The sequence below is a fragment of the Triticum urartu genome, chromosome 1, assembly GCF_003073215.2.
Source record: "Triticum urartu cultivar G1812 chromosome 1, Tu2.1, whole genome shotgun sequence".
Classification (NCBI taxonomy): Eukaryota; Viridiplantae; Streptophyta; class Magnoliopsida; order Poales; family Poaceae; genus Triticum; species Triticum urartu.
Genome location: NC_053022.1, coordinates 335,735,196 through 335,758,207, shown reverse-complemented (window position 1 = coordinate 335,758,207; position 23,012 = coordinate 335,735,196). Strand labels below are relative to the sequence as shown.

General features: G+C 49.3%; 3 protein-coding genes across 4 annotated transcripts; 1 reads left to right on the top strand and 2 right to left on the bottom strand.

Moving 5' to 3' along the window:
- The first annotated feature begins 2,393 nt into the window (after nucleotides 1–2,393).
- Nucleotides 2,394–7,146, top strand: LOC125510671 (C-terminal binding protein AN-like). Its single transcript, XM_048675920.1, has 7 exons — nucleotides 2,394–3,220; nucleotides 3,896–4,064; nucleotides 4,180–4,310; nucleotides 5,015–5,806; nucleotides 5,935–5,982; nucleotides 6,464–6,580; nucleotides 6,807–7,146. Exons 1-7 carry the CDS (start codon nucleotides 2,618–2,620, stop codon nucleotides 6,879–6,881), a joined length of 1,935 nt encoding a protein of 644 aa, XP_048531877.1. The 5' UTR covers nucleotides 2,394–2,617; the 3' UTR covers nucleotides 6,882–7,146.
- Nucleotides 7,014–7,917, bottom strand: LOC125510679 (protein PAM68, chloroplastic). Its single transcript, XM_048675932.1, has one exon. It carries the CDS (start codon nucleotides 7,795–7,797, stop codon nucleotides 7,147–7,149), a length of 651 nt encoding a protein of 216 aa, XP_048531889.1. The 5' UTR covers nucleotides 7,798–7,917; the 3' UTR covers nucleotides 7,014–7,146.
- A 1,640-nt stretch (nucleotides 7,918–9,557) lies between these two features.
- On the bottom strand, nucleotides 9,558–12,813 carry LOC125510661 (probable serine/threonine-protein kinase At1g01540). Of its 2 annotated transcripts, XM_048675910.1 has the most exons (7): nucleotides 11,744–12,811; nucleotides 11,207–11,311; nucleotides 10,983–11,105; nucleotides 10,487–10,657; nucleotides 10,288–10,417; nucleotides 9,964–10,170; nucleotides 9,558–9,875 (listed from the first exon to the last, which is right to left on the bottom strand). In XM_048675910.1, exons 1-7 carry the CDS (start codon nucleotides 12,640–12,642, stop codon nucleotides 9,798–9,800), a joined length of 1,713 nt encoding a protein of 570 aa, XP_048531867.1. In that variant the 5' UTR covers nucleotides 12,643–12,811; the 3' UTR covers nucleotides 9,558–9,797. The 2 variants fall into 2 exon arrangements, with proteins under 2 accessions (XP_048531867.1, XP_048531860.1); XM_048675903.1 differs by having other exon boundaries at nucleotides 10,288–10,657; nucleotides 11,744–12,813.
- Between the last annotated feature and the right edge of the window lie 10,199 nt (nucleotides 12,814–23,012).

Genomic DNA, 23,012 nt, shown 5'->3' with positions numbered 1-23,012 from the left:
GATGGTACTTGTTGAGTTGTCATAGATCGAGATTAGGATTTGTCACTCCGATTGTCGGAGAGGTATCTCTGGGCCCTCTCGGTAATGCACATCACTATAAGCCTTGCAAGCAATGCAACTAATGAGTTAGTTGCGGGATAGTGCATTACGGAACGAGTAAAGAGACTCACCGGTAACGAGATTGAACTAGGTATTAAGATACCGACGATCGAATCTCGGGCAAGTAACATACCGATGACAAAGGGAACAACGTATGTTGTTATGCGGTTTGACCGATAAAGATCTTCGTAGAATATGTAGGAGCCTATATGAACATCCAGGTTCCGCTATTGGTTATTGACCGGAGACGTGTCTCGGTCATGTCTACATAGTTCTCGAGCCCGTAGGGTCCGCACACTTAACGTTCGGCGACGATCAATATTATGAGTTTATGTGATTTGATGTACCGAAGGTAGTTCGGAATCCCGGATGAGATCGGGGACATGATGAGGAGTCTCGAAATGGTCGATACATAAAGATCGATATATTGGACGACTATATTCGGACATCAGAAAGGTTCCGAGTGATTCAGGTATTTTTCGGAGTACCGGGGAGTTACGGGAATACGGGGAAGAAGTATTGGGCCTCATGGGCCAAGTGGTGGAAGAGAGGAGGCAGGGCACGCGGCCCCCCTAGCCCAAACCGAATTGGACTAGGGAGTCGGGCCCCCTTTCCTCCTTTCCTCCCTCTCCTTCCTTCTCCCCTTCCCCCCTTCCTTTCCTCCTCCTAGTAGGAGTAGGAAAGGGGAGTCCTACTCCTACTAGGAGGACTCCTCCTCCTGGCGCGCCCTAGGAGGGCCGACCGGCCTCCCCCTTGCTCCTTTATATACGGGGGCAGCGAGGCACCCTAGAACACACAAGTTGACCATTGATCCCTTAGCCGTGTGAGGTGCCCCCCTCTACCATAATCCACCTCGATCATATCGTAGCGGTGCTTAGGCGAAGCCCTGCGTCGGTAGCAACATCATCACCGTCATCACGCTGTCGTGCTGACGGAGCTCTCCCATCACGCTCTGATGGATCGGAGTTCGTGGGACGTCATCGAGCTGAACGTGTGCTGAACTCGGAGGTGTCGTGCGTTCGGTACTTGGGTCGGTCGGATCGTGAAGACGTCCGACTACATCAACCGTGTTCTCATAACGCTTCCGCTTACGGTCTACGAGGGTACGTGGACGATACTCTTCCCTCTCGTTGCTATGCATCACCATGATCTTACGTGTGAGTAGGATTTTTTTGAAATTACTACGTTCCCCAACAGTAATTGGGGTGGAGTACCGTGTGCAGCACACACATGCCATAGCTCGACATGCCCGCTATGTTTTCCCTACCAAAAATAGTGTTGGCAAGGAAAATCATGAAGTAGTGAATGACGGGGTTTTGGATGCTCGATACCTTCTTTCCGGAGAGGTCATGTTCGTCCTTGATGGAGATGAGTTCCCACAAACCCAACGCGTCAGCAACCGGTGTGCCCCTGGTGTTGAGAACTCCTTGGTTCTCGAAACTGAAGGCACTACAGAACTGCTCCAGCGTCATGGTTGCTAGACTCTTTCGAGCATGAATGAGCAGCTCAGTTCCACCCCCGAGTCATTGAGTGTGTGGGAGAAGGTGGAGATGAGCTTCACGGTGATGCTGCTCCACGGTGATGAGCTCCACAGCTCGGTTCCACCCTCGAGTCATTGGCAGGCTTTGAGAGTTGCGCCATTGCCTCAAATTCCATCTCTCCACCTTGTATTTCGCCAAGAAGTACTAGCTCAATGCCGGATCAGTGGTTTATTTGGGACACATGGTGTTTGGCTCAATGCCACTCCAACGGAAGGGCGGTCACCATGCTCCAGTAGCATGCTGACTGCCGAGGGCTGTAGGTGCTCGGACCGACGCGTCTCTACCCGTCCCCCTGTCCTGCGTGCTTCTCGCCAACGGCAATATAAAAGTGTCGAGCACCAGGAGGTGACCAACGTTGAACACTGTCACCATCAAGCTCTAGTGCAGGCAAGATAACGCTGAATTCTGCCTCGTACGCGCGCCATGTAAGCAATCCTGGAGCCCAAATGAGCTTTCTGTGAAAATCGATCGGGATCAATCGGGATTAGAAAGGACATGGTGCCAGTTTAAGGGATTTTAAGATTAGGGTTTGATTCAGACTTCGTGTACGAATTCAAGGTTGATTTCACATTTTTCTCAAACAACAAATATACAAAATTCTTAAGGAAATCCTTTTTTAAGGGTAAAACACCGAAAATCGTTTGACTCTTGAATCCATCGGCGGCACTATTATCTGCCTTTTTTTAGGATGGAAGCATGTTATCCAACCCGAATGGCCAATGCTGTCACTTGCGTATTGAGTTTTTTCATAGCAGCGATCCCCGTGCACAGCACAGACCGTTGACGAGCAAGCGCATTCCCCCACTCATCTCTCTGCTCGTGCGTTTAGCCGTGGAGATCGCGAGTTCGCGACTCGGAGCACCAAAATCCAAAACGCCCAGAGACCGCGCCTCGCTGCTGTAGACTGTAGCGGAGTGTCCTCTGCTCCACGTTCTGATCCGACAAGCGAGCAACTCTGCAGCGGAGTCGGCCCAAACATGTTGCGCGGCCCGGCCCATCCCGTGCCGGCGACCGCCGCCACCGCCGCCGGCGGCGGGCAGCCGCTGGTGGTGACGCTGAACTGCCTCGAGGACCCGTCGGTGGAGCGGGACGCGCTGGCCGGCGCGGCGGCCGTGGAGCACGCGCCGCTCTCCGCGCTCGCCTCTGGCCACGTCGAGGCCGCCGCGGCCGTGCTCCTCACCTCGCTCGCCTTCCTCCCGCGCGCCGCGCAGCGCCGGCTCCGGCCGTGGCAGCTGCTGCTCTGCTTGGGATCCCCCGACCGCGCCGCGGACGCCGCAGCGGCCGCGGAGCTCGGCCTCCGCCTCGTCCACGTCGACGCCAACCGCGCCGAGGAGATCGCGGACACCGTCATGGCGCTCTTCCTCGGCCTCCTCCGCCGCACCCACCTGCTGTCCGGGCACGCGTCCTCCTCCACGCCGTCCGCCGGGTGGCTCGGCTCCGTCCAGCCGCTGTGCCGCGGCATGCGGCGCTGCCGTGGGCTCGTGCTAGGCATCGTCGGCGTCAACGCCGCCGCGCGATGCCTCGCCACCCGCAGCCTCGCCTTCCGCATGAGCGTGCTCTACTTCGATCCGCTCTACGAGGTGCCGGATCCGCTATTTCTGCGCTTATAAACCTCTGATCTGCGCTGCTAGGTTTTTACAGTTAAATTATTTTGTTAGCTTACTTTTCTTCTGTTAATTTTTAGCTCTAGCATTGTTCTGTGGTTCTTGTTCGTTGCTAGTTTGGGTGGTTTTGAAGACTTCATAGTTACTAATTGTTCGCTAACTTCCAGCATTTGTTTCATAAAGTATATATATATAATCAAATTTCTGGCATTTAGTTCTTCTACCCTCCTGCTAGTTATGACTTATGAGTGTATCTTGTAAGATTACCGTCCTATTTTTGTATGCTAAAGTTAAATCATTGCATTCCTGCATTTGTATGCTAAAGCAAGTCCTCAATATAAGAATCAGTAAAGATGATCAGACAGTCTGAATTTTCTTGATATTCTGTATGCCCTTTTAGGAGTGATCTGATCTTCTTGTCTTGAGAGCTAAAAACTGAATTTAATTTTTCACAACAAGCTGTCTGACGAAGTAGTTTATGTTAGTATGACCACATGAAAATAAATTTATGTTTCATGGCGGAATTAGTATCTACACAAGGAATTTCTCAGCTGCTGTTATGTTTCTTCATACAATAAATTGTACCCCATGTAAGTATGTGCCAGAGTTAAAGCACCACACTGATTTCCAACTGTGAAACATTTTGTGAAGGGTGTGGGCAAAACAAAGCGGCCTTCCATTGTATTTCCTTCTTCCGCCAGAAGAATGGATACTCTCAATGATTTATTGGCAGCAAGTGACCTTGTTTCACTTCACTGTGCGTTAACAAATGATACAACAAACATAATTAGTGCCGAGCGTCTGCAGCACATAAAACCTGGTAAGATAGTTGCTTCCTATTTCCATATTCTGTTTCCCCCTTATATTTGGCCTTGACAGACTTACTGGTTTTCTTCAATCATAGTCTCTCATTGACTATCTTTTGAGCCCTGCAGGAGCTTTCATAGTCAATACCAGTAGCTGCCAGCTGATAGATGACTGTGCACTGAAACAACTCTTGCTCGATGGGACTATTGCTGGATGTGCATTGGATGGCGCTGAAGGTCCACAATGGATGGAAGCATGGGTATGAAACTTAGATCTGGTTACAATTAAATTTTGTCCAAAAGGCTGTTTGAAATGAAAAACAGCCAAATATCTTCCTATAGAATAATCTGTTCTTCTTTTCAGTACGCCTTATTTGAGATGCAGTTTCTTTCCAGCAAACCTTCTTTGAGTTTCAGTTTCTTTCCAGTAAACCTTCTTTGAGTTTCAGTTTCTTTCCCATGAGAAGATTCAGTTCTGCTAGGATATGTCGTGACACTGTATTACATTTCTAGTTCACCACTTGTGGAAGGCGCTCCTTATTAACATAACTACATACGTCAGTGAGGATAGGAAGATAGTGCAAGTGATGTAAGTATATGTAGGAAACTTTCTTCTAGAGGTATAGACTATACAGTTAGCTAATTGACCTGCCTACTGGTTCCAAGAGATGCACAACTGATGCACTCTTTAGTTCTTTTGCCCTACGCTTGGACTATGGTCACTATACTATGAATTTTGGCAAGATGATTATATCTAGAAGAGCATGTTTTACCGCAAGGAAAATGAAAAGGCATAGCCTAGTGGTGGGAAGGGGTTGATGCCTTCCCACCCACCCAGGTTCAAGGCATGGTACTTGCAATTTGGGTTTGTTGCACCAATTATACTGTAGGGGGTTCCCTTACAGTCTTTCTGTCAAAGAAAATAATTGATTAAGCACTAACTATGTTTTTTCTTCAATAATAGGTACATGAGATGCCGAACGTGTTAATTCTTCCTCGAAGTGCAGACTATAGTGAAGAAGTGTGGATGGAAATCAGAGAGAAAGCAATCACAATATTACAATCCTTTTTCTTTGATGGCATTGTTCCAAACAATGCTATTTCCGATGAAGATGAAGCAATAAGTGATGTTGGATGTGAAGATGATCAGCTATATAAACAGGCAAATGAACACTCTTTGCGGGTCTGCGATGGTGAACAGCAGACAGATGAAAGCCAACTAACTCTAGAGTGTGACAAGAGAAGAGCCATCTCCAAGCCTGAAGTGCCTGAAGCTTCAGGGCAGTCCCAAAGTATTGGTTTGAGATCAGAAGGAAGACGTAGCAGATCTGGAAAGAAAGGGAAAAAGAGACCTGCGCGCCGCAGATCACAACAGAAAATGGATGAATTGTCAACTGTGGAGAGCGGAAGTAATTATTCTTCACGAAGAGATGATGATACTGTGATGAGTGGCCGGGACCAAGTCTTAAGTTCCAGTTCACGATTTGCTTCCCCCGAGGAATCCAAAAATAAGCTCAGGTCTTCTGCTGAATCTCCAATGGAAATAATTTCTGAACATAAGTTGCCTGCAGGGCTTGGTAGAAAGCCTCCTGAGAGGCTTAAAGATGGCTTTGTCATTGCCCTAAGGACAAGAGATAATTCGGGTTTTCATGTTTCAAGAGAAAGAGTTGCTGGTGGTGGCTGGTATCTTGATGTTGTGTCAAATGCTACAAAGAGGGATCCTGCTGCTCAATTCCTAATCACATTTAAAAACAAGGTGGTAGTCGGGTTTCCTCTGTCTCTCTCCCTCTCCCTCTTTTTTCTATGCTGTTCCCTAACCTGTCAGGTATTTTTTTTTGTACAACTACATATACATGTACTTATGATAGGATTTACACCTTTCAGGATACAATGGGATTGCGATCTTTTGTTGCTGGGGGCAAACTATTGCAGGTAATAATACCCTTTTCAGTTAGTACTCGTTCCCTGAAGATATGCTGAGAGGTGAATATAATACTAGTAGTGAAATTAAAAGATTATGCACCGGTGTTCTTCTGTGCATGAACCTCTTGGTAATTTTTAGATGCAATGACATCTATGGTCACACCATTTTTTATGCTTTACACATTGTCCTATTTTTTGTTCCATGTTGAAAATTACCAACTTGATTCCACGGTATGCTTAAAACAAGTACTAGTGTATCTTGTACTACTCTTCCGTTTGACCTTTTTGTTTTGAGAATTTACTTTGAATAGTTGTTAAGTGCTCGCTCCATGCTCGATTCCATTGCAGGAGGTTTAAGAAGTTTATGAATAGAATCACTGATTTGTTCTTACATTCCACGATCCCTGTATAATTTTCAGCATTGAAAGTGAAATGCTTTATTTAGATTGCCGATTTACTATATTTAACTCGCTTTTAAACTTGTTTTCAGGTTAATAAGAAGGCGGAGCTCGTATTTGCCAGTCATGCTTTTGATGTTTGGGAGAGCTGGACGCTGGAAGGGTCTTTACTGGAGTGCTGCAAACTGGTCAACCACAGAAATCCTTTGGTATGCCCATTTGTGTATCACCATTTTATGCACATAACAGCAACATTTAAGAGTTATAAGATGCACATCCGTCCTCGTCCCAATGGCAATAGCCAATCTTCATTTTCATTGCAAAACAGGACCAGTTAATGTTCTGGACCGGGAATTTCCACCGCCATGACTAACTCGAAAAAACAGTTCTGTTGGTAATATTTTGTTTCCTGATGGTGGTTTAAATTGTGCGTAGGCTGCATTGGAGGTCTATATCGAGATCCTCGCAGCGGTGAGCGAAGAAGATGGCATCACCAGGTGGCTCGATTGATCAAAATAACCCATCCATCTGCTTTAGGAGAACCAAAGCAACTGACTCATCAGTGTTGTATTCTGGCTGGCCTGGGGGTTCACTCAGTTTTCTTTCTTTTCCTGCCAAGTGTTCAGTTTTGGCCATTCTACCTATTGCAGAGACCTTGCAAAGCCACTGCGAATTGTTCCATAGTTTCACTGTTGTAGCCTGTACGAGTATCAAGTGTCGACAACAAGCGTACTGCTATTTCCAGGGGAGAAAATATCTAGTCTATTTACAGTTACTACTTGTTATCCTTGTCGATCTCTTCCTTCCACAGCTCCGGCCAGTTGGTCCGGGCCTCGTCGACGCCGAGCAGCGAGCCTTCCTTCTCCGGGTCCCAGCTCGCCGACAGCGTCCCGTAGGCGATGCCGAGCGCCGACGTGCCGAAGGAGAGGAGGATGGTGAGCAGCTGCACCCACGACGGCACCTCCGCCCCGCCGCCGCGCTTGAGCGCGTCGTACACGTTGAGGAGCGCCACGCCCGACGCCATCGGGACGCCCACCGTGAACAGGATCCGCCGGAGGATGCGGTCGAACACCACCTGCGGCAGCTCGTCGTCGCCGCGGCCGCCGCCGTCCTCCTCGCGGGCGGGCTCCACGAGCGACTCCTTCAGGAGCAGCAGCTGCTGCTGCTCCTCCCGCTCCCGCACCCGCTGCTGCTGCCGCTGCTTCTCCTTGCGGCTCGTCTTCTTGTTTCCTGTGCTGTCCGCGGCTGGCGTGCCGACGCCGCTGCCGTTGCCGGCCGCGTGTAGCCGCCGGGCCGGGGCTCGTCGTTGCATGGACGGCATCGCGCGAGGTGGTGAAAGGATGGAAGTGGAGGATAGGCTGTGCATCTGTTGGTGATGAGGGTAAGGGGCGGGCTGGAGAGCCATTACGTGGAGCAAGGCGGCCATGCGCGCCGCCGGTGGATTCGTAGGAGGCGGCGAGCTGCTCTCCCGCTTCCTCGTGGTAATAGCCTTATCGCCATGGGCAGTGGTCAGTGGTGGCGCGTAACTGCATTCTCGATGCCTTCCTGGGTTGGGTGCCACGTGTGTCGGCCCCACAAAAGATAGTCAAAACGTTTGTGCCCGGCCGTCTGGTTAGAAACTTCGGCCGGTCGCACGCGAGCCTGACGATCAAGCCTGTCGTACATCTAGTTAAAAAAAGAGAGGCTGTCGTACATCTCACCCCTGCACCATCTGTCCATCTTATACTTATTTTTTTCGGGCGCTTATCTTTTTTTCTTTCTCTGTCTTCTTCCTCCCGACCCCCTTCTCTCCACTCCTCGTCTTCTTCCTTCGGATCCCCTCAGCAGCTCCTCATCTTACTCCTTTAGATTGCGTCGCCGGCTAGCCCTAATCCTGTGTATGTCCCCTGCCTCCAACCTCAGCGCCCACGCCCACTGCCCATGGCTACAGGCCCCTTTCGCCCCGGCGAGCTAGAGTTGGAAAGCCGCCATGAATATGTCATCACGAGTTGTTGCTCACAGTTTTCTATGTTGGAACCGTCCACGGAAAATGCTATAACAACGGCGGCGCGACTGCTACAACCATCTCCTCCCAAAATGAACCTAAAAGCTTTGCTTCTCCATTGATGCTGCAACCGAGGACCCAAAAAGCTGCAACCGTTTGATTCGAATGCTTCAACCCGCGGGTATATAAAGTTTCAACCGGACACCGTGCACTAATAAAAGCTACAATTGTCCATATGAAAGCTTCAACCGTAATTTAAAAAAGTTTCGATGGATCACCTGTGCAACTGAAAAAAGCTACACCCGTTCATGTGAAAGTTCAAACCATATTTGGAAAAGCTTCAACAGGCATCATATCACTACGAAATAAAAAGAAGCTTCAACTCCACGAGTACACAACGAAAAAGTTGCAAGTGTTGAGATGAAATGCTTCAACCCTATATTTGAAAAGCTTCAAGCAGAGACCAGCGACAAAAAGCTGGAATCGACACCTCACCATTGATGCAACTAACTACTGCGATGGCTTCACGGCGGAGCTACAGCTACAGCGGTGACGAACTCCACGGACTGGCGGGTCGATTTATTTTGTTGGGTCCGATTTGGTGCATAAGAAGGGCGGGCCATGGGGTACCAGTGGTCCAACCGGCGAGCCGTGAACAGCAAGCGGTGCGAGCCAGCGGTGTTTCGAGGTCGTCTGGTCGACGGTTCGCTACCCCTATGAGCGTGCTAGAGACGAAGGAGGGTAGGGAAAGAAAAAAGAGAAGACAGCTGAGATCTAACAGCCCATGTACTCTCAGATGAACGACTGCTAGGCAGCCGGCCGAAAATTGGGCCGGCCGGCCGGCGCGTGGCTCTAAGAGACATCTCTTTCGTGCGTCCTGGTTGACCGTCAGATTCAGGCCCGAATCTTCTGTTCGACAGTTCCACTCTTCCCGTGTTCTGGAGATCGTGTTTGACGTCCATACCTCATCGGACGGCCTTCACTTGAAGGCATCTCTTTCTTGCGTCCTGCTTGACACGGGGACCCACTGTCAGAGTGACGCAATGGCAACTCCTACTGCAGGTACGGGCTGAACTTCTGAAGTGAGTAATGAGTGCTGTGAATGACGGCAACCACGCAAGCTTGGAGCTGGAACGAGGTTCTTTATTGTAGCCGAATCCAACAACTAAAGCGAACCGTAGACACCAAAGTGACACAGGTAATATTGTGGAAGCGTAGATGCACTTCCGTTATGTCGATCATATAAAGTTGTGAAGTACTCCTCGTACTAATGCTAGCCTTGATTATGCACCGGCTGTTTGATTGAGTCATTGCTGTCATGCAAACAAACACAACCGGAGAAGAAAAGAGGTCCGATCGACTAGCTTGCAGTACAAGAACATGTGGTGTGCGAACACGAAGGAAACACAGCCGTTCGTCCGTCCATGCCCATGGCGTTCCCTTCACTCCTCGCGCTCGTAGCTCCCCGACGACGCCGACGCCGACGCGTGGGCCGACAGACCCCGCGCAAGTTGGAGTTCCTGCATAGAGCATACGGATGCAAATGAAGAGTTGACACTTGACACTAGGAGCTGCGGGTCAATGCGGTGTATGGCAACGACGACATACGTCTCTGAACCTGAGGTCGTCCTCGAGCATGTGCACCACGTGCCCCATGGTGGGCCGCTGGCCGCCGTCGGGGTCGACGCACCGGAGCGCGGCGAGGACGGCGCGCTTCAGCACCTTGGACGGCGGCGCCTCGGGCAGCGTCGGGTCCAGCACCTCCTCCACCCTCCTCTCCGCCACCATGCGCTTCAGCCACTCCACCAAGTTCACCTGAGTCACCACGGAAAGTTCAGTTCCACTTCCACCAGAGAAGAGTGCACTGGCAGTGCATGCCGGTCGAAGTGCGCGGGTAGAAGAAAGAAAACGACGGCGAGTAGGACAGCTGACCTCCGCGGTGGGCCTGGTGTAGTCCACCGGAGTTCTGCCGGTTATCATCTCCATGACGAGCACCCCGAAGCTGTACACGTCGCTCCTCTCGTTCAGCATCCCGGTCCGCGCGTACTCCGGCGCCACGTACCTGCAACGCGAATTGCTAAGCTGCGGCCAGGTAAATGAACGGTGACATGGAAATCTAGTGGAGACTGACCCGAAGGTGCCCATGACGCGGGTGGTGACGTAGGACGCCTCGGAGCAGAGGAGCTTGGCGAGCCCGAAGTCCGACACCCTGGCGTTCCACTGCCCGTCCAGGAGGATGTTGCTGGATTTGACGTCTCGGTGGACGATCTTGGGCTCCAGCCCTTCGTGAAGGTACGCCAGCCTGAAGTTCAGGTACAAGATGCACATCAGTTCTAGCTAGTGCACCGCGCACGCGTATCAGACTTTCGGTGTTCAAGACATATGTGCCGTTTAAGCAAGAGTAGCACTGGCGATGTTGTTTTCAGCATTCAGATTTCAGAGTGACACACCACTTGCCAATCATGCCAACTAGCAGCAGTGATGTAGTGCGTCCATAAAATTTGTTATCTACAAACATGCCATACTTCTTCTCTACTCCTAATCGGCCACCTTAATTTTAGATTTTTAATTCATGCTTTGTTAAACAATCACATATGAGACGATACGAAAGTGAAGAATTACAGTACCCTTTAGCGGTTCCGAGAAGTATGTGCATCCTTGTGTCCCAGTTGAGCTGACTAATCTCACCCTCCTCATGGTGCAGCCACTTGTCCAGGTTACTGTTCTCCATGTACTCGTAGACCAGCATCCTGCCCATCCAACCAAAGCAGTGACAGGGATCAAATTAAGCAATGTCAACAGAGGGCAGACAGAGAAATGTGGCGCAGTTAGGCATTGCATTTCTCATTACCTGCAGGCGCCCTCGCTGCAGTAGCCGAGCAGACTGACCAAGTTCTTGTGCCGAACCCGGCCGATCGTCGCCACCTCCACCTTGAAATCTTTCTCGGCCTGGCCCCTGAAACCAAGGACGGAGCAGTTGGTGATCGCTGTTTTGAAATTTGAACATCTTGGGCCCCAGGAGGCCGCTGGAGGCAGTTACTACCGGCCATGGTTGCGGAGTAGTACTCGTGAACTGAACATTCAAATCTGACAACTGCCCTGAAACAAAGTTGTTGCTCCCAACTAAACAAGAAAATAACACTTCTCCTGATCACACACATCTTGGGAACTGTGAGAAATTTCAGCGTCAAAAAACAGAAGAGTGCGGTTCTAGCGGGAGTTCTGCATTTGAAATCAATCCAGATCGCCTCGTAACGAATTCAAGGGAAGACATCATTTCGCGTTTCTAATGACAAGAAATTCGAATGGTTGAACAATGTGCTGCCTGAAATTCAATTGGAGAAACTCGAGAGACACCGAAAAATTCGAGCTCCGGGACGAGGTTTACCTGTTGTTGTGCAGATTCTTGATGGCGACGAGGGTGGAGTCCCGTAGCACACCCTTGTAGACCACCCCGTAGCCGCCCTCCCCGAGCACGTTCTGGGCGGCGAACCCGTCGGTGGCCTCCTCCAGCTCCCGGCGCGTGTACCGGCGGCCCCAGCCGCGCTGCGACGCGTCGGCCTCCGCGTCGCTGCCGCCTCCGCTCTCGCTGCTCCAACCGCGCGCGCTCCCGGCGATGCTCGTCGCCGTCTCGCCGCTAGTCCGCGCGGACTCGACCCTGATCAGCGGGGCCTTCTGCTCCGCCTTGATGACCTCGATCGGCGGCTGGAACGGCGGCTCGCACGGAGGCGGCGGGTGCCAGCGGACGGACTCCTCGACGATGTCCTTGTCCGCCATCGCCTGATGCAGGTGGTGCTTCATGGACCTGGACGCGCCCCCGTGGTGCAGGCTCGGGGCGACGCGGGGGCATCGCCGGCGCCGGCGCCGGCAGCGGCAGAGGCAGACGGTGAGCACGAGGACGGCGAGGACGACCGCGGCCGCGGCCGCGGCGACGAGGACCCAGGCGCGGAGGCCGAGCACGGGGGTGCGCTGCGAGAGCCAGGCGCTCAGGAAGCCGACGCTCCACGCGGACGTCTGCTGCTTGTGCTGCTGCTGCTGCCCGTGGAGGTGGCTGCGCTGCGGCGTCGGCGTCGGCGGCCGACGGTGAGGTGGGGGATGGGGATGCGGGGGGCTCTTGTTCACGGGCCGCGCCCGTGCGGCTGGCGGCGACAGCCTTCTTGGTGGCGCGGCGGGCGGCGATAGCCTTCTTCGCGGCGCGGCGGGCGGCGAGAGCTTTCTTGGAGGCGCGGCGGGGGCGTCCATGGCTGCAGGCTGCAGCCCGCGGAAGCCGAGCCGCGGAGTGTGCATGCAGACGCAACGGAAGAGAGGAGAGGAGAGGAGAGGAGGGCTTGTGTGCTGCCGAGTGCCGAGTACGTGTGTGCGCGGTGAGTTCGACTTGGTTGAGGCTCGACTGGAGGCTTGACAACCGAGAAACGAGGCAAGTCGTTGGAGAAGATCACGCGGGGAGCCAACGTTAACTCAAGCTTTTCGGCGCTAATTAACGACCCGTTCAGCACGGCCCAAGAAAGCCCACGACCATAACTGCGTCCACTGTGCTAAATGGCCTACGAGATCTCTCATCATCAACGGGATGTGATCGATCGATCGTATGTCCCGCTGAATTGGATGCCTTACCTGACGCCCTAACCGCCGCCTTTTTTTTTTGCGCCTTAACGGCAGGACCGATCGCTTGCTTATCGCCATCCAAGCGTCTGTTCAAAATTAAGACGGAGCCGCTGCCCCGATTCCTGACTCACGCAGTCACGTGTGCGTTTCCGCCGTCACATAGTTATCATCTTTCAGACGGTAGGAAGACACTTACTTCTGTTACGGGCGTCCAACCTAATTAACCAGCAAAAGCAAGTTGCTGCAACGTGGTACTGCTGCAAGTGCTACTAACCATCTGATTATTGACTGAACGGCCGTGCCATCTTCAATGGCCCTTTTGACAAACCGGGCCTGGTGTAAAAAAAGCAAACCTTCAAGCACCATCGAGTACACGGGTTGGCTTGGCTCGTACTGGAAGGGCGGACAAGGTAACGGCGTCCTTTCCCTGACGCGCAAACTGTCAATTAGTGTGGCCAACACCTCAAAAAAAATATAGTGGCCAAGGCATGGATGGCATCGACGAACGATGACGCATGGTGTTTGGGCCGCAACTGGGGTGCCCGCACGCCGCCATTGCACAAGGCGTTTTTTCCTGAGGAGCTCGGTACCACTCTGCCTCTGCATAGCTTGCATAACAAGCCAAAATTAGAACGTTCACATTTTTTTTTGCGGGTCTCTGGCATGGCCGTTCCTTTTCGATGTTCTTCGCGCGAAAGGATTGGCTGGGTGGCTGCGCTGCTCCAAAGTCATTGTTAATGGAGTCCCAGGAAGGACCTTTGTGCATGCCAAAGGTTTGAGGCAGGGAGACCCAATCTCGTCTCTGCTATTCGTGATTGCGATGGATGCACTAGCCAACATCATCAACAAAGCAGAGGCTGAAGGCATCATTAGTTCGCTCACGGGAATTGTGGCGTTGCAGCGCCTGTCGATTTACGCCGACGATGTGGCCCTGTTCATCAGACCTTTTGCGTGGGATATGAACTTTGTTCGACAAGCCATACACATTTTCGGCGAGGCGTCCGGACTCAAGGTCAATTACACCAAATCCTCTGCCATTCTCATCATAGGGGACGAGCAGGACCAGCAGAGGGTGGCCGACGTGTTACAGTGCCAGGCGGGTGAGTTCCCCTGCAAGTATCTTGGCCTGCAGCTTGCCATTCGGCAACTTACCAGGGCGCAGTGGCAACCCTTGTTGGACCAGGCGAAGCGCTTTGTTCCGGCTTGGCAGAGAGGGCTTATCCAGCGGCTGGCAGGTTAGTGTTGGTGAATTCAGTTGCTGCAGCGAGGCCCATTCAGCACTTAATGGTTTTGGAAGCGCCAAACTGGGTCTTCGAGAAGATAAATAGTTGGACGAGAGCTTTCTTCTAGAAAGGAAAAGAGAAAGTCAGTGGTGGGCACTGCCAAGTCGCATGGAACTCTATCTGCCGGCCGACTCAATTCGGTGGTCTGGGTGTGAAGAATTTGCAGCTGCAAGCTTTGGCGCTGCGTGTGCGTTGGGAATGGCTGTGCAGAACGGACCCCAACAGACCGAGGCAAGGCATTCCCATGACTGATGATAAGATGGCTAGGCAGGTGTTTGATAGCCTAGTTCAGATAAAGGTGGGTGATGGGAGCCGTGTGTTGTTCTGGAGGGATAGATGGATTCATAGCTTTGCGATCATTGACATCGCCCTGCGGATCTACAGCAGCGTTGAAGCTCACACGCGCAACCGTAGGACGGTTCAAGAGGCGATGGAAAGTAACAGATGGCTTCAGGATATCCACGGCAACATCTCCTTCATGGCTCAGCTCCAACTCATGCATCTAGGGCACGCGGTGGGATCGGTGCAAATGGACACGCAGTTGCCGGATCACTTCTCGTGGCCTTGCGATATTTCAGGACTTTACATGGTGCGATCCATCTACCAGAGGCTTTGCGCTGGGTTGGAGAGGGCCCCTTTCACGGAGTGCGTCTGGAGGAGCTGGGTACCCCTTAGATGCAAAATTTCCGCTTGGCTAGCAGCTCAACATCGACTGTGGACCTCGAACCGTTGTGCCAGACATGGATTACAGGACCATCCCTCGCCATGCTTTATATGCCTACATGATGAAGATAATGTTGACCACATGTTGACACAGTGCGTGTATGCAAGAGAGGTTTGGCACTTGGGCTTCCAAGAGCTCAACATTCAGGTCAGGACGCCGGAGCCACACGACACATTCCTTGAATGGTGGCATCTGGCGAGGAGCCAGTTCAGGCACGCCAAGCGGCGCGATTTTGATACTCTGGTAATTATCACTGTTTGGGCCTTGTGGAAGCAGAGGAACTCTCGAGTGTTATGAAGGAAATATGCCATAGAGGCAATAATAAAGTTGTTATTTTATATTTCCTTATATCATGATAAATGTTTTTGTTGGGGAACACAGTATTTCAAATTTTTTCCTACGATCACGCAAGATCTATCTAGGAGATGCATAGCAACGAGAGGGGAGAGTTTGTCTACGTACCCTCGTAGACCGAAAGCGGAAGCGTTAGGCAACACGGTTGATGTAGTCGAACGTCTTCACGATCCAACCGATCAAGTACCGAGCGTACGGAACCTCCGCGATCTGCACATGTTCAGCTCGGTGACGTCCCTCGAACTCTTGATCCAGTTGAGGCCGAGGGAGAGTTTCGTCAGCACAACGGCGTGTTGACGGTGATGATGAAGTTACCGGCGCAGGGCTTCGCCTATGCATGACGACGATATGACCGATGTGTGTTTCTGTGGAGGGGGGCACCGCACACGGCTAAGAGAAACTTTGGTGTGTCTTTGGGGTGCCCCCCTCCCACGTATATAAAGGTGAAGGGAGGAGGAGGCCGGCCAAGGGGAGGAGGCACGCCATGGGGGGCAATCCTACTCCAAGTAGGATTCAGCCCCCCCTTTCCTATTCCAACAAGGAGAAGGGGGAATGTGAGGGAGGAGAGAAGGAAAGGGGGCTGGCCCCCCTAGTCCAATTCGGTTTGGGCTAGGGGGGCATGCGCCCTTCCTTGGCCTGCCTCCTCTCTTCCACCAATAGGCCCATGAGGCCCAATAACCCCCTCGGGGGTTCCGGTAACCCCCCGGTACTCTGGAAAATACCCGATACACCTCGAAACTATTCCGGTGTCCGAATATAGTCTTCCAATATATCAATCTTTATGTCTCGCCATTTCGAGACTCCTCGTCATGTCCGTGATCTCATCCGAGACTCCGAACTACCTTCGGTACATCAAAACACATAAACTCATAATACTGATCGTAATCGAACGTTTAGCGTGCGGACCCTACGGGTTCGAGAACTATGTAGACATGACCGAGACTCATCTCGGGTCAATAACAAATAGCTGAAGCTGGATGTTCATATTGGTTCCCATATTCTACGAAGATCTTTATTGGTCAAACCGCATAACAACATACGTTGTTCCCTTTGTCATCAGTATGTTACTTGCCTGAGATTCGATCTTCGGTATCATCATACCTAGTTCAATATCGTTACCGATAAGTCTCTTTACTCGTTCTGTAATGCAACATCCCGTAACTAACTCATTAGTCACATTTCTTGCAAGGCTTACAGTGATGTGCATTACCAAGAGGGCCCAGAGATACCTCTCCGACAATCGGAGTGACAAATCCTAATCTCGATCTATGCCAACTCAACAAACACCATCGGAGACACCTGTAGAGCATCTTTATTCACCCAGTTACGTTGTGACGTTTGATAGCACACTAAGTGTTCCTCCGGTATTCGGGAGTTGCATAATCTCATAGTCATAGGAACATGTCTAAGTTATGGAGAAAGCAATATCAATAAACTAAATGATCATAGTGCTAAGCTAACGGATGGGTCTTGTCCATCACATCATTCTCTAATGATGTGATCCCGTTCATCAAATGACAACACATGTCTATGGCTAGGAAACTTAACCATCTTTGATTAACGAGCTAGTCAAGTAGAGGAATACTAGGGACACTTTGTTTTGTCTATGTATTCACACATGTACTAAGTTTCCGGTTAATACAATTCTAGCATGAATAATAAACATTTATCATGATATAAGGAAATATAAATAACAACTTTATTATTGCCTATAGGGCATATTTCCTTGAGTCTCCCACTTGCAATAGAGTCAATAATCTAGTTCACATCGCCATGTGATTTAACACCAATAGTTCACATCACCATGTGATTAGTTCACATCGCCATGTGACTAATACCCAAAGGGTTTTACTAGAGTCAATAATCTAGTTCACATCGCTATGTGATTAACACCCAAAGAGTACTAAGGTGTGATCATGTTTTGCTTGTGAGAGAAGCTTAGTCAATGGTTCTGTCACATTCAGAGCCATATGTATTTTGCAAATTTTCTATGTCTACAATGCTCTGCATGAAGCTACTCTAGCTAATTGCTCCCACTTTCAATATGTATCCAGATTGAGACTCAGAGTCATCCCGATACGTGTAAAAGCTTGCATCGGCATAACTCTTTACGACGAACTCTTTATCACCTCCATAACCGAGAAATATCTCCTTAGTCTTCTAAGGATAATTTTGACTGCTGTCAAGTGATCCACTCCTGGATCAATATCGTACCCCCTTGCCAAACTCATGGCAAGGTACATAAAAAGGTTTGGTACACAGCATAGCATACTTTATAGAACCTATGGTTGAGGCATAGGGAATGACTTTTCATTCTCTTTCTATTTTCTGCCGTGGTCGGGTTTTGAGTCTTTACTCAACTTCACACCTTACAACTCACGCAAGAACTCATTCTTTGACTGGTCCATTTTGAACTCCTTCAAAATCTTATCAAGGTATGTACTTATCGAAAGTCTTATCAAGCGTCTTGATCTATCTCTATAGATCTTGATGCCCAATATGCAAGTAGCTTCACCGAGGTCTTTTATTGAAAAATTCTTATTCAAGTATCCTTTTATGCTATCCAGAAATTATGTATTATTTCCAATCAACAATATGTCATCCACATATAATATCAGAAATGCTATAGAGCTCCCACTCACTTTCTTGTAAATACAGGCTTCTCCAAAAGTCTGTATAAAACCATATGCTTTGATCACACTATCAAAACGTACATTCCAACTCTGAGATGCTTGCACCAGTCCATAAATGGATCACTGGAGCTTACACACTTTGTTAGCACCTTTCGGATTGTCAAAACCTTCTGGTTGCATCATATACAACTCTTCTTTAAGAAATCCATTAAGGAATGCAGTTTTAACATCCATTTGCCAAATTTCATAAAATGGCAATTTCTAACATGATTCGGACAGACTTTAAGCATAGATACGAGTGGGAAACTCTCATCGTAGTCAACACCTTGAACTTGTCGAAAACCTTTTGCGACAATTTGAGCTTTGCAGATAGTAACACTATTATCAGTGTCTGTCTTCCTCTTGAAGATCCATTTATTCTGAATGGCTCACCGATCATTGGGCAAGTTAATCAAAGTCCATACTTTGTTCTCATACATGGATCCCATCTCAGATTTCATGGCCTTAAGCCATTTCGCGGAATCTTGGCTCATCATCGCTTCCTCATAGTTCGTAGGTTTGTCATGGTCTAGTAACATGACTTCCGGAACAGGATTACCGTACCACTCTGGTGCGGAACGTACTCTGGTTGACCTACAACGTTCGGTAGTAACTTCATCTGAAGTTTCATGATCATCATCATTAACTTCCTCACTAATTGGTGTAGGCATCACTGGAACTGATTTCTGTGATGAACTATTTTCCAATTCGGGAGAAGGTACAATTACCTCATCAATTTCTACTTTCCTCCCACTCACTTCTTTCGGGAGAAACTCCTTCTCTAGAAAGGATCCATTCTTGGCAACAAATATCTTGCCTTCGGATCTATGATAGAAGGTGTACCCAATAGTTTCTTTTGGGTATCCTATGAAGACGCACTTCTCCGATTTGGGTTCGATCTTATCAGTTTGAAACTTTTTCACATAAGCATCTCAAACCCAAACTTTAAGAAATGACAGTTTTGGTTTCTTGTCAAACCATAGTTCATACGGTGTCGTCTCAACGGATTTAGATGGTGCCCTATTTAACGTGAATGTAGCTGTCTCTAATGCATAACCCCCAAAAACGATAATGGTAAATCGGTAAGAGACATCATAAATCGCAACATATCTAATAAAGTACGGTTATGACGTTCGGACACACCATTACGCTATGGTGTTCCAGGTGGCGTGAGTTGCAAAACTATTCCGCATTGTTTCAAATGAAGACCAAACTCGTAACTCAAATATTCTCCTCCACGATCACATCGTAGAAACTTTATTTTCTTGTTACAATGATTTTCCACTTCACTCCGAAATTCTTTAAACTTTTCAAATGTTTCATACTTATGTTTCATCAAGTAGATATACCCATATCTTCTCAAATCATATGTGAAGGTCAGAAAAAAGGATACTCACCACGAGCATCAATACTCATCGGGCCGCATACATCAGTATGTATTATTTCCAATAAGTCTGTTGCTCATTCCATTGTTCCGGAGAATGGAGTCTTAGTCATCTTGCCCATGAGGCATGGTTCGCAAGCATCAACTGACTCATAATCAAGTGATTCCAAAAGCCCATCAGCATGGAGTTTCTTCACGCGCTTTACACCAATATGACCTAAACGGCAGTGCCACAAATAAGTTGCACTATCATTATTAAACTTATATCTTTTGGCTTCAATACTATGAATATGTGTATCACTACTATCAAGATTTAGTAAAAATAGACCACTCATCAAGGGTGCATGACCATAAAAGATATTACTCGTATAAATAGAACAACTATTATCCTCTGATTTAAATGAATAACCGTCTCGCATCAAACAAGATCCAGATATAATGTTCATGCTTAACGATGGCACCAAATAACAATTATTCAGGTCTAAAACTAATCCCGAAGGTAGATGTAGAGGTAGCGTGACGACGGCGATCAAATCGACTTTGGAACCATTTCCCACGCGCATCGTCACCTCGTCCTTAGCCAATCTTCACTTAATCCGTAGCCCATGTTTCGAGTTGCAAATATTAGCAACAGAACCAGTATCAAATACCCAGGTGCTACTGCGAGCATTAGTAAGGTACACATCAGTAACATGTTGATGCGGAGCATCCCAAGGTCATCCCCATGGACCTACCATCGTCTCATCAAGTGCCTAGTGGACCCATGACTCGATCACGTGCAAGAGCTCTTGAAACCGAGGTGACATCTCTCCTCTCACAATTCCACTTCGATGCACATGAAGCATGGCTACAACTACCTCATATGGATACTTTGTGCATACTCAGGTACAATGGAGAAGCTAAGGAGCAAGGACAAGAAGAAGAGGAAGATGGACGAAAAGATGGAGAAGAAGGAGGGCTGAAGGAAAAGTCCCAACCACCGGATGACCGGCCGGGACCGGACGTCCGGCGGCTGAAGCGTCAGCCGAGCCCCAGTGAGCGGACGTCCGGTCCAGACCGGACGACCGGTGCCCCTGCACCCGAGGCCAATGAGCGGACGTCCGGCCCCAACCGGACGACCGGCGCGACCGCACCCGAGCCAACATCAGCGGAAGTCCGGAGCCTCCGGACGTCCGGCACCCCCATCACAGAACAGAACCAGCGGACGACCGGAGGACACCGGACTTCCGGCAGCTCCTGAGACACCGGACGACCGGTCCCCAGCGGACGTCCGGTACATGTCTGCGCACTGTGTACCCCTTCACTTCGCCCCCATTTGCACTTAGACTATAAATAGACCCCCCATTCATCCTAGCTAGGGTTAGCATTGGTTTAGCTCATTTTAGAGATAGAGCATTACGCATCCATATTGGATCTACTCGACGAGAGAGACCACGGCCCCTCTACGGAGAAGATCCACCTTGGATTCAAGACCCCTTTACGGGAAGATCCCCTTGTGGATTCAAGACCTCCTCACGGAGAAGAACCGGTTACCGTGTATTGTCCCTAGTTGTCCGTGGATTCGTGTATCGTCCTATGTACTCGAGGATCTAGCCCATGTGTGACTTATTCATGTCGGTTTAGTGTTTTCCTCTTGTGTTTTCCTTTCGTTCTTCCTCGTGTTCTTCATGATTTCCCCGGGATCCGCTCCTTTCGTGAAAGATCGAGCGATTAGGGTCTCTACCCTACATCATCTTGGTATCTAGAGCAAGGTTGATCATGATTTCGGAGCCCCCTCTTCTTTTTTCTAGCTTGATTTTGTTGTTTTTCATCCTAATTCGAAAATCCCCACAAAAATAGCCCCAAATTTTTTTTCTTGTGTTTTGTGAGTTTTGATGATGTTTTGTTGGTTTTGATCCGTGGATTTGTTGTGTTGCAAGTGGATCTAGCCTTCCCCCACCATCTCCACCTCGAAATCCATCCAAAATCCATGAAATCCTATCAATTTCGCGTTGACCCCAACCCACCGGATGACCGCAACTTACCGGACGTCCGGCGACCCAGGAACCACCGGACGTCCGACGATTATCGGACGACCGGAACCTCTACACCGAGCTGAAATTAGCGGATTTCCGACACTACCGTACCGTACATCCGGCGATCGTACATCCGTCCACTTCCGGACGACCGCTCCTTCCACCACATCATCCACTACACCACCACCGACTTTCCGCAAACATTGCCAATATCCCAACCCACACCACCACTTACCCGCTACCTACTCCGATGATTTTGCTCGCACTTGGTTTTGAGAATTTGAGTTGCGGTACCGTATCCTTTTGTGTTTCGGCTATCTAGGTACGGTTCGACATCGACATCACCGCCGCTCATCTTCGCCACGGACGCGTCATCAACAACGACCACCTCGACTATGACTTGGTATTCGTGCCACCATTTTGACACCATACCGGAAGCAAGACCGATAACTCTTGCCATTACATTGATAGCCGTCATAGCCTTACTCTTTTGCGTCGCTTACCCATCGAGACTAGCCGTTGAGTATTGTCGGCAACGAGACTTGTGCACATTAGTGATCATACTTCCCATAGCATACATACATACATCATTGTTGCCTATATTGGTATCATCTCTTGTGTCACAAAGTTGTCATCGCATACTCACTTGCTATCTTGGTTCGTCAAGCATTGCATAAGAAAAGAGCTCAAACATCAAAGAGCCAACCACGCTTTTAAGCAACGAGGAAAGATAAGCAAAGAGCTTTTAAGCAAGAACCATAGCATCATACAACATTAAGATTGTCATACTCGATCATCTTGGATCATATCATAGCAACACCTTGCATAAAACATATTTGGGATAGAAGTCGTTGCATTTTTGCTAAGTAGGTTGTGCACAAGTTCTTGTATCCGCCTATCGTGCAATCGTGCTAGCATCTCTCTAGTGTTGTGCAACAAGAGCATTTTTGTGGATTCCACATTTTGGCTCACCCTTGGTTGCACCACCCCACTTATCTTTTTGCGCGTGTGTTTCCGTGTACCGTATATGCTTGGTCTACTTGTTACATTGCATCTTGCGAATCTTCTCCAACATTATTGAATCTTGCTTACATTCACATTGAAAATTGTGCCACCATCCTAACCAAGCTCCACCATAAGCTTTTACTTTTGTAGGTGTGAGAAACCGACGAGAATTCGTACCAATTGGGCTATTTCCTTGTCCTACATTGGAGTGATCATCGATTCACTTTCAACTTCGGCCAAGGTACATTTGGTATTCGTTCTTCTCTTTCTACCACTCACATTTGTCTTGGAATGATGGATAGGCCAAGTACTTCTACCAACCCACTCTTCATGGAGCAAGACGACGACATGAACTCCTTCGTCACCAAGAGTCACCTCTTTGGTGCACAACGTGCTTTGCATCAAGAGCAACAAGCTATGAGTGAACGCATCGACAACCTTGCCGCTGACTTGCGACTTTCCGAGCAACGTACAAGGGACTACTTTGACCACAAGCTCGACAATCACAAGCAAGATAATGACGCAAGGATGGACGAGATTCGCGCTTTGTTGCTCAACCGCTCTTCTTCCACTTCAAGAAGGAGCCGTTCAAGTCGCCATTCCGACTTTACCCTC